Source organism: Motacilla alba, chromosome 3 (genome assembly GCF_015832195.1).
Source record: "Motacilla alba alba isolate MOTALB_02 chromosome 3, Motacilla_alba_V1.0_pri, whole genome shotgun sequence".
In the NCBI taxonomy this organism is placed as follows: domain Eukaryota; kingdom Metazoa; phylum Chordata; class Aves; order Passeriformes; family Motacillidae; genus Motacilla; species Motacilla alba.
In genome coordinates this window covers 30,328,036-30,340,703 of record NC_052018.1, presented here as the reverse complement: position 1 = coordinate 30,340,703, position 12,668 = coordinate 30,328,036, and the positions used below count along the sequence as shown (strand labels likewise).

The following is a 12,668-nucleotide window of genomic DNA, read 5'->3' as shown; positions in this document are numbered from 1 at the left end:
AACTGGTATTTTACTCTCACACACCAGTTACCGAGACCAGCAGAAAAATGATACATGAATATGCAAAGGAAAGCCAAATTAAAATTAAATTAAAAGCTAATTCATCATTATATATTGTGCCAAGTTCTGAAATTGAAGCAGAAATACTGAAGAAAGTTGAAATTCATTACTTATTACATTTCCCTATGAAGCTCCCAACTTCCTAATATGCAGAAATAGAAACTCTGAATGTAGTTTGTAACTAGTTTATAATTCAGACAGTACTAGAGTCACTACAAAACGAGAGGACCTGAATAGGTAGTTTAAAGTTAATAAAAGTCACTTATATCAGTATATTAGTCATTCAAAATTAACACATTTATAAAACAAGAGTACATTTTACATGTACTAATTCAGGGGTTTGTATGCCATCCCAGCTCAAAGCCTTAACATTAATGCAAACTGATTGCAGATTAATGCAAACCATCATACAAGACAACCTCATTGGTAATCTGCCATGATAAGGCGGTCATGGTCAGCAACTTTATCTGTTCAAGAATGTGATCTGCTGACAGTTCTGCAATGCATTACAATATTTCATTATTAAAAGCATTTCTTCAATTTCCACAAAGAAGAAAACCCTCTAGTATGCGGCAATCTTGGTTTTTGCTTGTAGTAAATGAGAAAACAGGATTTTTTAAACACAGAAGAAAACACAAATGTACAAATATCATCCATTGTGCCACTTCATTTTACCACAACAGCTCGTTCTCTGTGTGTTGTATGTTGCTAGAAAAGGAAACAGCAATGTACATCCTTATTTGATCTTAGTATGTAAGAAACTTCTTCCATAATCATCAGGTCTACATTGTCTTTTTCAGAAAAAAGCAGCACTCTTTCCCTGATCAGTGTAATCTTAAGCAAGAAAGGACTTGTGGCCTGTGCTCTCACATTTCCCATGGTAATTGTTTTCATTGTTTATTAATTGGACTATAAACTCCAGAAGAAAAACAGATCTGTGACATTTGCTATTAATATATCTTAATAATGCACAACAATAAATATAAATCACAAAATCACAAAATAAAAATGAGTAAGACTGTCAAGAAACATTGTCCCAGGTTCTTTTTTTTTTGTTTTGATTTTTTTTCTGCTGATAACATACTAGACATGTTGGAAACTACCATAACTTAAACAGAAAATTGAAACATGAAAAGGTACTAGAAAAGTAAGGCAATTAAACCACATGTAATAACCCACCAGTCAAACTTCACTGGATTTCCCAAACTACAAAGATGCTTTCATTCTCTTCTATTGCTTTACTGGTAGAATTATAGCATTGGACATATAGATATGCAAGAAGACTTAAAGTAAAGAAAGGTAAGACATCAAAGAGTTTGAGCTATCACAAGCTCATTATTTGATACCTTGCTCTATACTGCCACTTCTTACTGGAACTTGTGGTAGCTGTCTTCCCCTACGACTGCTGAAAGAGGTGTCTGCAGGAGGAGACTGCGTGGGACTTCCTTGCTGATGTGTTCTGCAAATGAAATTGAAATGAAAACAGAATAAGGCAAATGACGACACATTTTACATTCTGATTTTTAAACACAAATTCAGTTGCAGGTACTGAAGATGGGTTTGAAAAAGTTTGCATTTGGTCTATGCCATATGCACATACTCAGGTCTAGATATCTAGACTCATAAGGTCTTACATTTAATTTCATAAGGTCTTACATTTAATTTCTCATAAGGTCTTACATTTAATTTCTCTTACTACCTTCAGCTATAGAAAAATTATTTCTTTTTGGTTTTTTGTTTGTTTAATTAATTAATTCATTTGTGGGTTTGTTCTGGTTTAGGTTTTTTGTCATTTTGGGGATTTTTTTTTTATAAAGTAATATTGAAAACCCAGTGAATGAAAAGCAGTTTTCTAAGAACCACTTACAATTATTACTCACAATTTATATACATTCTCCTGCATTGGTAAAAGGGCAATATAAAATGCCACTTTTATATTTTATTAAATTTAGTATTCCCTTTATGCTGATGCAATAATTGCACAAGGCCACTGGACAGCAAGCATCTATTTGCAAAGGACAGCGTGTGCTTTTCCCCAGAACACAAAGAAGAAAAAAGACCTTTAACCTTTGTATTGCAGTGGGGGAAGGGAGGGTGTGTGTGCATGCAAAACATGCACAAGACTTTTAATATTCATATCTAAGTAAATATCCTAAATCACTTTGGCTGAATTCTAGCTAGCACTGTTTCAGAACATTTTGGCTACTTGATGCCTTATTTACAGATACCATTTCAGAGTGTAAAGCATCAAATACCTTTGGAACTTTAACATTTAAAATAAATACAGGCACCTATAATAACTATAGGGAAAAGGTTTAAGAAAGTAAAACAAAGATGAGAAGCAGCAGATTGCTGAGGAGAGCTTACTGTGAAATGCCCTTGCCAGTTACAGTAATGTCACACTCACTATAGTGCATAAGCACTGTTCATCCAGTTGCAAGTAGATAATTTGGAATTTAAAGTAGCACATTTATGCAAGTTCAAAATACTGTTGGCTTTCACTAGGTAGATCAACTGATTTTCTCTCAGCCTGTAAGATCAGAGTTTGCTGTGTGAACACAGCAAACACAAGCTAACAACACATACAACAAAAGGACTAGCACACAGTAGGCTATAAATACCTGGGTTTACCACAAAAGCTTTTCTGTTTCTAAAACATACCTTTTATTTTTATTAAAAAATATTAACTGCATTTCAGTTAGTGACCTAAAAAAGGACAACCTGGAAGCACACCTGTGATTCCCTTTACAGTTTGAAATAGAAAATCTACATAAGTAACTATAAGTACTAAAACAGAAATATAGTTCTAAAGGAGCTCTAATGAAAGTATAACTAATATTATGCAGTAAAATGATTGATCATGTTAGTATAATAGATCATAGTTATTACTAGTTCCATAACTACAAGATAACCTGAAGCATTTCAAGTTTGTAGAGAAAATATTGTAGCTGTGCCTTTTTACTCTTTGGCTTCCCAACAGGGCAGCCTTTTGTGAATTGTACTACTGTATCAGAAATTATATCAGAAAGTTCAATTCTCGTGCCATCATTTCATTGTGGGGTGGTGTGTTGGGGTTTGTTTGTTTGTTTGTTTGTTTGTTTGTTTTTTTAATTTCTGCTGACTTACGAAATCTCCCTTCAAACACCCAGCACAACTTCCCCACAAGATACAGTCAAGGTATCCAAGGAACTGTCTGGCTCACATGACTATCATACACTTAAGAAGAAATCCTAAAAAAGCCCCTATATATGAAATAACACAGGGATATTATCCAAGGATAACAAACAGGTTTGGATTCAAAATAATTTCATTATTTTGTGGAAGGCTGTGGAAGACCAGTCTCAATGTAAAAAAAAAAAAAAGATTTTGTTGCTTGAGCTTGTATTCTCTCTCTTAAATCCTAACATTTCTTCAGCTAACTGCTGGCTTGCCCTATTGATAACCATAACATTCTTGTAGATACTGAATTTCCTGATTCTGAAAGATGCTTACAATAACAAAGATGAGCTGACTTCCGAAAATTTCTGTCTCTCCATGCTGACTACGACAGTAATCCATGCCAACTACTGCACATAACCAGGTTTTAAGCATATATCAGATGTCTAAACATCATAACATCCATAAGGTAAATATGGACCTTACTCTGTGCCAGAAGTTCTTGTTTGCCTTTACTATGGATAAATGCTTCAATCTAACAAAGTCAACATGTTATCAGTTCTGATTTTTTTCCTTTTAGAAACTAAATATCCAGGAATTTATCTGAGAGGCCAGTGAAACACCAGAAGTCTGTCCCACCATTACAGAACAGGACAGGACTTACCTGGAACTCAGAAACTTATCTCCTTCTCCAGTAATACTCTTTTTACAGACATGCCCCCTTCCAAGAAAAAGAGGATCTGCTTAACTCAAATGAAGACAAATCAGGCTTAAGGTTTGCATTAGCTGGGGTATTATAATGAGATTAATATGCTTCTTGGGGTGCAAATAAAAAGAGAGACAAAAGGTAATTGCAGAATAACTAGAATGGCATTAAGGACTTGCTGCCTAGGAGAAAGATCTGTTGCTTGCAGGAAGAAGCCTGCAAATGGCTGATCAGAAGAATGAGACAAAAGGGAACACGGAACAAGTATGGAAGGCAAAAGCTAGCGAGAAGATGAGACAGAAGTGAGATAAGAAGTAGAAAGAGAAGAGGAACCTGGGAAAAAAGTGCTACCTGGTGAGCAGTGAGACTGCAATGAGCATGTACATGTGAATCTCCTGGTTCCTCACAGAGGAAGGAGACTGCAAGCAGCAAACCTCTTAATTCAGCTGGCAGTGGCCTACAGGGGAAACCCACTGGTCAGCTCTTCCAGTATACAAGAAAACTCAAATTCCTTTCCCTTCAGACTGATGCCTCAGCAGTATGCTGCAACCTAAGAAACTATAAAGAAAAACTAAGAATAAGCGAGGGTCACCAATCCAGCTCACCCCTGGAATACTGTCCTATGCCAAATACAAAAAATACAGATCAAGGCTGTATGTATCCTAAAATATGACAAGTAAAGTCACATCTGGTAATTCTAGGGTTAGGGCTGAAAGAAAACATTTTCTAACTGGGATAAACAACTTCTTGCTCGTTCATAAAAGAACAGAAAATTATTTTTGTGTAATCAATTTTACTCCTTCAGAAGTTTACTGAATCCTATCTAGAAGGCTTATCTAATTGAATTAGAACTTCTAGGCTTTAAAAACTATTTTCAAAAGGCTGCTTTTTTCTCTTTTATGTACATTTCCTAAGCTATCACACTACAGTGAAAACTTAATCTTACATAGCATGTTGAAATGCCTTATAGGGAAGCTGACAGCATGCTGATAGGTTATTCCAGTAATCTGCTTAACTAATAGTAGACAGGATTTGGAAATGGCAAAATAAAGCCCAATTGTAAGAGAAAAATGAATATTTGAAGAAAAAACAGTCTCAAGCTATATTCGACAGGAAAATTCATTGCCTGTCCTATTATCAAAACTTTCTGGCACTAGTGCAATATTCCATCATGATGGAATACTGAACTATGGAATTCAGACTTATTGAAACATTTTTGTCTCACATCTAATGCTAGTGAATCATTTAATGGAAACAGAAGCCTACAACAGGTACCATGGAGATGTACAAAGAAGCAGTATAATTTGTGTTTCCCTGTACTCTTGTTCCCTGGGATCACTGCTGAATTACTAAGAGCCAAACCCTTAGGACATCAGTTACTTTTCAGAAGTCAGAAAAAACAGTGGGAAAAAAAGGTTTCAGTAATCTCCATGGCACAAAAGTCCTTGATTCAATCATTGCAAGGATTTCAACCATCATTTAGGTAATCTCTCTGACTCAAACTGAAAAAGCACCTGGGTTGTTGTGACAACAGAGTCATGTGACTCAAGGAAAATGCAGCCATTGCTTTTTGATCAGGAACAATAATCTGGGACTAGAAGCAATAGACTAAAAAGCAAATAAAACTAAAAAAAGTGCCTAAGTTTTGCTACATAATGTGCATTTGCATTGAAAATAGAGATGTCTGTGTTGTTCATGGAAGTTTTAAAGCTCTCACAATGTAAACAAATGTACATCCCACCTCTGTGAATCAAAATAACATAAATCAATTTCTGGCAAAAGCAGGATCTCCTCCCTCCTCACTGCTCTTATTTCAGTTGATAAACAGAGTTGAAAACTTAACTAGATGTATTTATATTCAGTATATATCTTTATTTTTTCTACATATATATCTTTATTGTTTCTATATATTTATATTCTATTTTATTAATATATTTCTATTAATATATTTATATTCTATTTTTTCTATATTTTTTTCTATTTTTTCTACTTTTTCTTAAGATTTTGAACATGTAACTCCATACTACTATAGCATCAAAGTTTAAAGATATAATGACAATACAAATTCAGAAAAAATGCAATTAATTTTAAAAGTTCCAGTTTTTATACTACTTTTATCAAATTATAGATTTAAATGTGTAACTTACAATTTTTATATATTAAAGTGAAATTGAGTTGATCAGAGGCATTTTGAATTATTTATCTGTTATAGCTGTCTATCTATTTATATAATCAATTGTGGTTTTTCATCCTCAAAGTTATTGTAAAATAAGGATTTTTTTGAAAAAGAATCAGTAGTGTTAAAATGAAGAAAAGCACTTCTAGTCTTTGCCATTGAGCTTATCTGCAGTGATGGAGAATGCCAGAAAAATTCCACATGTATGCAACAACGTGATAATAATACAGATACAAAATATATAATACTGTAAATTATGGCAACATAGCCTTCTGTCACAGATGTTCTATAAAAGCTGTATTAGAGGTATATTCCAGACTCTGGGATCAGACTGATAAAAAGAGATTCTTACGCATCAATCAACATTCCTACCTTTCCGTTTCAGCTGCAGGGCCTTTCCTAGCTTGTTTTTGGCTGCTATATCTTTCCACTTTTCTGGACTGCCTGTGAAATGACATGTCAGAAAAGAAATAAACAAAGAAGAAAAAAGAATACAGAAATATGAAGATTATTTATTCATGTATTATAAAGGTAATAAAAGAAACGGTTGACAGATGAGAAAGTGACAACTATCACCATAAACAGGCTGGTGAAGTCTAGGTTTAAGAGATATTGCATTAATTAGGTTTGATTGAGGCTCATGATGTGCAGCTTTTGAGGTACCAAAACAGGGAAGAAAACATTAATCCTGACTGAGCCTGCAACTAGTTTCCACTTCACAGCCTGGATTTGACTAGAATCAATGACTCCTCATGGCCCTATGAGGCATCTCTTAACAGCATGAGAAACAAGTTCAGAGTAGACAGCAGGAAAAAAACCTTGCAGAAAGAAACAGAAAATATTATTTGAAGGTTTAAATAGAACTAAAAATTGCTTTTAAATCTAAATATATCAGATTTTAAAAAGGCTGTCACTTTATTAATAAAAAATTGTTTTTTCAAAAATCTTATTCTATTACCTTTTAAAGTTTTTAGAAACAGATTAAACCAATTCTATTTTCTTCCTAGTCAATATAAGTTGTAAATTATTTCACTCCTTCACTCCTTTCCTACACAAATGTTTTACAGAATTCATTTGACATTCAGCTAATGAAGCACTAGTTACCTCAGACAATCTAAGCACTCCCTTTGATATTGAACAATGAAGAGTAATAGGAGTCTATACATATAAGAACAAAGGTAAAGCCACGTTTCACAATTATTACCCAGGACTATAAATATAATATGTAAACCTCTGCAAGTCTTGAGTTCCAAAATTTTCTGTACTGTTCATAGTAACATTAGTATTTACAAATTAGAATTTACTACTTTAAACCTCAGAAAATCATCAATATGTATTATTTTTCAGAGAAAAAAAGTTCATACAGTATTTCAGGAGTGGTAAAACCAGGGAGTGATGATTATTCAATCCTAGACCAGAAATGCTGACAAACTTTAATACATGCAAGATCTTGCAATTATGCAATCAAATGTCGTATATTAGGCTATATACATTACTGTGGGCAAAACAGAGAGACAAAAATAATATTTAAAATAGTATGTTTTCCTATTAAATCTTCGTGGTTATAAAGAATAATCCAGTCCCTGAACTGGAAGAGACCCAAACAGCTGGGACACCAAACTATGCCCAAAGAACATAATCATAGTGGTTTTTCATTATTTTTACCCACTGCAGTATTTTATGATCATTTTATTGTGATGCAGTTGATTCTACAAAAAAGAAAACACTGCAGCAAATATAATACTTTAATAATGCAAAATACTTTCTGCATGAGCAGAGGTCACTGATACTTTCAGGATTTTAAAAAAAGTATATTCTCACAAAAATAGTATGTCAGATTAAAAACGGAAATCCCTGTTTTCCTCAATCTATTTTATTTTTTGTATATTCTCATTGTTTTTCAATTTTTTTCCTTTACCAGGACAAATATAAAGTGGATACAGGTGAAAACACACACATTAAATGCTGCAGCTTTACTTAAACCTACAGTTAGCAAAGTTTTTAAAGTTACGGCTATATCCACTGTATGCAGCAGCATTACCGTTCAAATTATGTCACCCTCTTCATTTTCTGTTTAGTTGGTTCTGTTTGGGGCTTATTTTTCTCTTACTCCTTATGTTGCTTGCCTAGATTGTGACAATGCATACAATGGAGAAAGAGCTCATAGTGAGTGGTTTCAGTCGGATGGAACAGCCAAGAGCAGGATGTGCTTTGCTGTGACAAGTAACACAGTAATACACAGCACTAATGAGCTGAGTACACTTATTTCTCTGCTCTCAGGGCTGGCTTGAGAGCAGCACGTGCTAGAAATTATTGACAATCAGTTTCCTTTTTGGTTCCTCCCTCTGGCTCAGATGATGCTGTATACATTTCCAATTAGCTCAACATGCTCTGACTTCCTTCCTAAACATACTTCATAGGAGAAAAAAAAAATATCCATGAATGATATGTGCACATATGTACTAGTACATAAACCGGGGGAGGGGAAAAAAAAAGAAAATGTGTGAAAGTATGCAGAGCACATGAAAAATATACTATAACCAATACCTCATTTACTTTGGTCTATGATTTGAGTAAATAAGGATACCTCTGTGCTGCTCCAGGTTTAGCACTTAGGTGGTCTACACTGTCCTGTTTTGGAATGCAAGACTCCAGCGTCCTTGTTCTTCACAATATTTGGAAACATGGATGTGAGTTTGGACGGAATGAGCAGAAACAGAGAGATGGTCACATGCAGTGAAGGTGGAGACATGCAGGCAAATATATAAACAAAAAGCATTAAGTCACTATCTATTGAAAAAAGCTGTATTTCTCATTTTCCTATTCCAAACACTATACAATTTTTGATGGAAGATCAACAGTCTAAGATGCAATGAAGTACAGAATGATAGCCATGACAGTATTTTTAAAAACCATTATGCTCTACATGCTGAATGGCAGCACTGTTATTTAATAGCTGCTATTATCCTTCTTGAGAATATATAAACATATAAAAAAACCTCTTTGCTTAAGAAGATGGATATTTTGTCATTATAGTGTGAAATTCTCCTGAAAATGCAAGTAAATTTCCTAATTTCATGCATTTTGAGGAAACCTTCATGTTCTATTGCCACACAGTTTGCTACAGTAACAATTTTCAGTAATTCAAGAGCAAAGTAGAATAACTGATTCAGATTTTTTTTAAATAAAAAGCATGTAGGAATGTTTATGAATTTCTATGGAATTTTAATTTCTGTTGAAGCCACAGAATTTGTTCACAGCTTTCAATTTGGAAAAAAATATTATTATCTTGTTGGTTTCTTATTAGTTTTTAATGAAATATATTACAAGATCCATAAATGGATTTTTTTTTCAAATCAAATTTTAATTTTAATGAGAAAACTCAGCAAAATTGGTGGTCCACTAATAATCTAACTTTTATTGTATATTTGCATCAATACTCATTAGGGTCAGGAATGGCTAAAATTCCTCACTAAGATCATAAATCTTCCAACTGTCACACCAAATCATTGAACAATATATATCATATTTAGGCAAGCACTAGATATTGTTTTATACACAGACAAGCTATTTACAGTTCATGTTCCAAAGTTCTATGTCCCTCAGCGTATTTACCAGATCTGTGTTAACAAATCTACACACATAAATTTGACAATATTCCTACTGAAATTAAAAATTAGTACTTCTGGAATGAAAACGTAACATTGTTATACAATTCAGTGTCCAGTATTTTTAAATGATTTATTACTGTCTTGTGCAGGAGCCCTCAGTGGTTTGCAGTGAGCGTTACTTTATGTAGCCTTGAAGCCACCAGGAATGTCATGTTCAATACTTCCTGACTTTTACTGAAGTTTTCTTAAAGTCTGGATCTGCATGGTACCTGCAAGTACCAGGAGGGCACTTGCTCTGCAGCTGGCTTCAGGTGACTCTGGGACAAGCATTTTTACACATGCATGCATGACTGACAAAAGCTACTTCTCTTAAATGAAAATAGATGAGAATTCCTTTCTTTTTAAGGCTTATTTTATCCAGTCTTGGTTATATGTTGATATTATATGCAGATTTTTTCAAACAAACAGTCTGAAAAAAATTTCACCCGCCATTAAATGCTCAGCTTTAATTCCCCTCATTTTTATCATCACCTAAATTTCACAGATCTCCAGATACCCATCTGCCTACACTGTACACATTAGACATTTAGACTTCCTAATTTCTAATAGAAAAAATAAAAAACTTTAAAGGAATTATGCTATCAAATCCAATAGAAAAACTATCCTTCAATATATCTTATAGAAATAAATGATTCCAAACATTTCCAAATTTTTAACACTGAAATAATACACAGAAATACACTGAAATAACTCATGTCTTCTCATCAATATATCAAGGAGTCACTTCTTCCTGATATGGCAAGTGAGCAAATTCCAGAAGAACAATCTAGCCAAAACTTTTATCAAAACTTATGTTAATAACCATTAGAAATAAATACAATGTTGCAAAAAATTAATTGACCAAAATTGGAAATAATGCATTAGTCATAGATTTAAGAAATGTATTCAGAAATTGATCTTGATTCCACTCTATATGCAAATTGGACCCATTTGTAATATAAATCTGTGAGGGACTCAAATGAAGAGTAAGATGAAGTCTGTCAAAGTCAATTAATCTGTGAAATGTAATTTAAAAACTGTGATAAGCAGTTAGTTTGTTATCCCTGCTGATCCGTCAGTCATTCCCCAACAGCCACTACACTTCAGTTGTCAAATTGATACAAGCATATCTTGAAAAAACTTTAATTATTGAACTGAGCAGTACTGGCCCACTGCAAAAACTATGTGAATTAATCAGAACGAATGTAAACTTAGAGTAGAGAACAAAGGTAATGCACCTTTGATTCCTTCTCTGATGTTCTCTCTACAGATATGCAAAAAACTCAGTGTTTTCAGAACTTCTCTTAATGTCGGAGAAAATCCTGGAACTCACAGGCTGCAAACACTCATCAGCATTGAGGTTAGCCTAAATTCCTTCTGTGCTCATCAGTGCCTGACTGCTCATCACTGGGGTTTTGGTGACCAGATTGCATGCAAGACTTACAAACACAGGTAGGCACTGGTTTGACATAGAAAATCAGAGTCCTGTTTATCCATCTCAAAAACCTTGCCATGACAGATTCCATATCCTACAGATGTTTCATTGTAAAATATTTGCTAGTGGGCATTAGATGATTTCAGCCTTGCTCCACAAAATTTCAGCTGATGTAAAAAGGCTTGCTATTTGGCATTGAGAATGGCAGTATTTAGAGGAAAACCTTATTTCACTGATTTTTTCAAGTCTGATACCCTGAAGTCAAAGGTAATCTTTCAATTGACTCAAAAAATGAGAACCAAAATTACTTTAAAATGCTTAAAAGACATAAATTACATTTCTAAACTCTTAGTAGCTGTCCCATCAAAGGGATGTGTTGGCAAAATTTCTGGAAATGCAGTATCTGTAAGGGAGGACAGCTCTGAAATTATGTTTCACTACTTTAATTCTGTTTAATTTATAATGCTGTTTGACTCCAATTTAAAAAAAGGAAATACTACCCACACACAGTACACTCTTCCCAGCTGGTCTGAGTGGAATATTTCCAAAATCGAGCAAACAAGATAAATCACAGTACAAATATCAGTACTGTGGTTAGACTTGAGCAGGTCAGGACTGGCACCACTGGTATTTCAGTCTTACAGTTTTAAATGCAACTTCATAAGTTCATGTGAAGATTATTTACATTCATCTGTATTTACATTAATCTCTGTTCTGTCACTTACTGTAATACAAAATACTGAATGAAAAATTTTGAAATTGCACTTAAATATAAATTAAAACGTCTGCTTAAAATAAAGCCAGATCTATTTGGAAATAAAATAACAAAGAAAAAAATTACTGCTGCCAAAGCAATGGGATACCAAAACTCATGTGATTAGAAAGCTCATGAGAAGTAAAAAACAAAGGTGCTTCTATTAATCATAGATGATATTCAGCATAAAAATTTATTTAGAGCCCTGATGTTCTTAATCAAAACCTACCTTATTAGGAAAACCTGCTCCATGGAGGCCATCCTGACTTGGACAGAATTTACAAACAGTGCCAATTTTTACATACATCAACTAGAAAGTGTTAACAAGACCTCCAACATATCAGCCTGTGGGTTTTTTTTCCCATTAGGAACAGTTGAAAAAAGGAAAACCAAAACCAATGAAAACAAACATATACACAAGAATATGCTCTACAACAAGTATTTATCACATTACAAAGAACCACAGTGAAAGCACCAGCACCTTTTACAGAAGCACGTAAAAACAGACTAAAGAACATTAACACAGATGATGTTCTGTTGTACCAGACATCATATTTTGTGTCTGGTGACTATTCAGACAAACAGAAAATTTGAAAATATGTTCATTCTTCTGTGCTTTATAACAGTTCAACAAAATGCAGAGATGATACCTAAACTGCTGTTTTATTTTGGGCTTCTGGAGGTTGCAAGTCTCCACAAAAATGCACACTTCTAAATTTCAATTTACTCCT

The 12,668-nt window shown here is 33.8% G+C and overlaps 1 protein-coding gene across 48 annotated transcripts in view; it reads right to left on the bottom strand.

Moving 5' to 3' along the window:
• RIMS1 (regulating synaptic membrane exocytosis 1) overlaps positions 1 to 12,668 on the bottom strand; it is a 301,642-nt gene that overhangs the window by 78,824 nt on the left and 210,150 nt on the right. For 25 of the 48 annotated variants that reach the window (XM_038132947.1, XM_038132948.1, XM_038132950.1 and 22 more), the window contains 2 exons: positions 6,471 to 6,542; positions 1,407 to 1,519 (listed from right to left, as the gene is read on the bottom strand). In XM_038132947.1, coding sequence (XP_037988875.1) covers positions 1,407 to 1,519; positions 6,471 to 6,542 — 185 coding nt within the window. Of the gene's footprint in view, positions 1 to 1,406; positions 1,520 to 6,470; positions 6,543 to 8,685; positions 8,764 to 12,668 lie in introns of all 48 variants that reach the window. The other 23 variants (XR_005256425.1, XM_038132937.1, XM_038132940.1 and 20 more) reach the window with 1 other exon arrangement.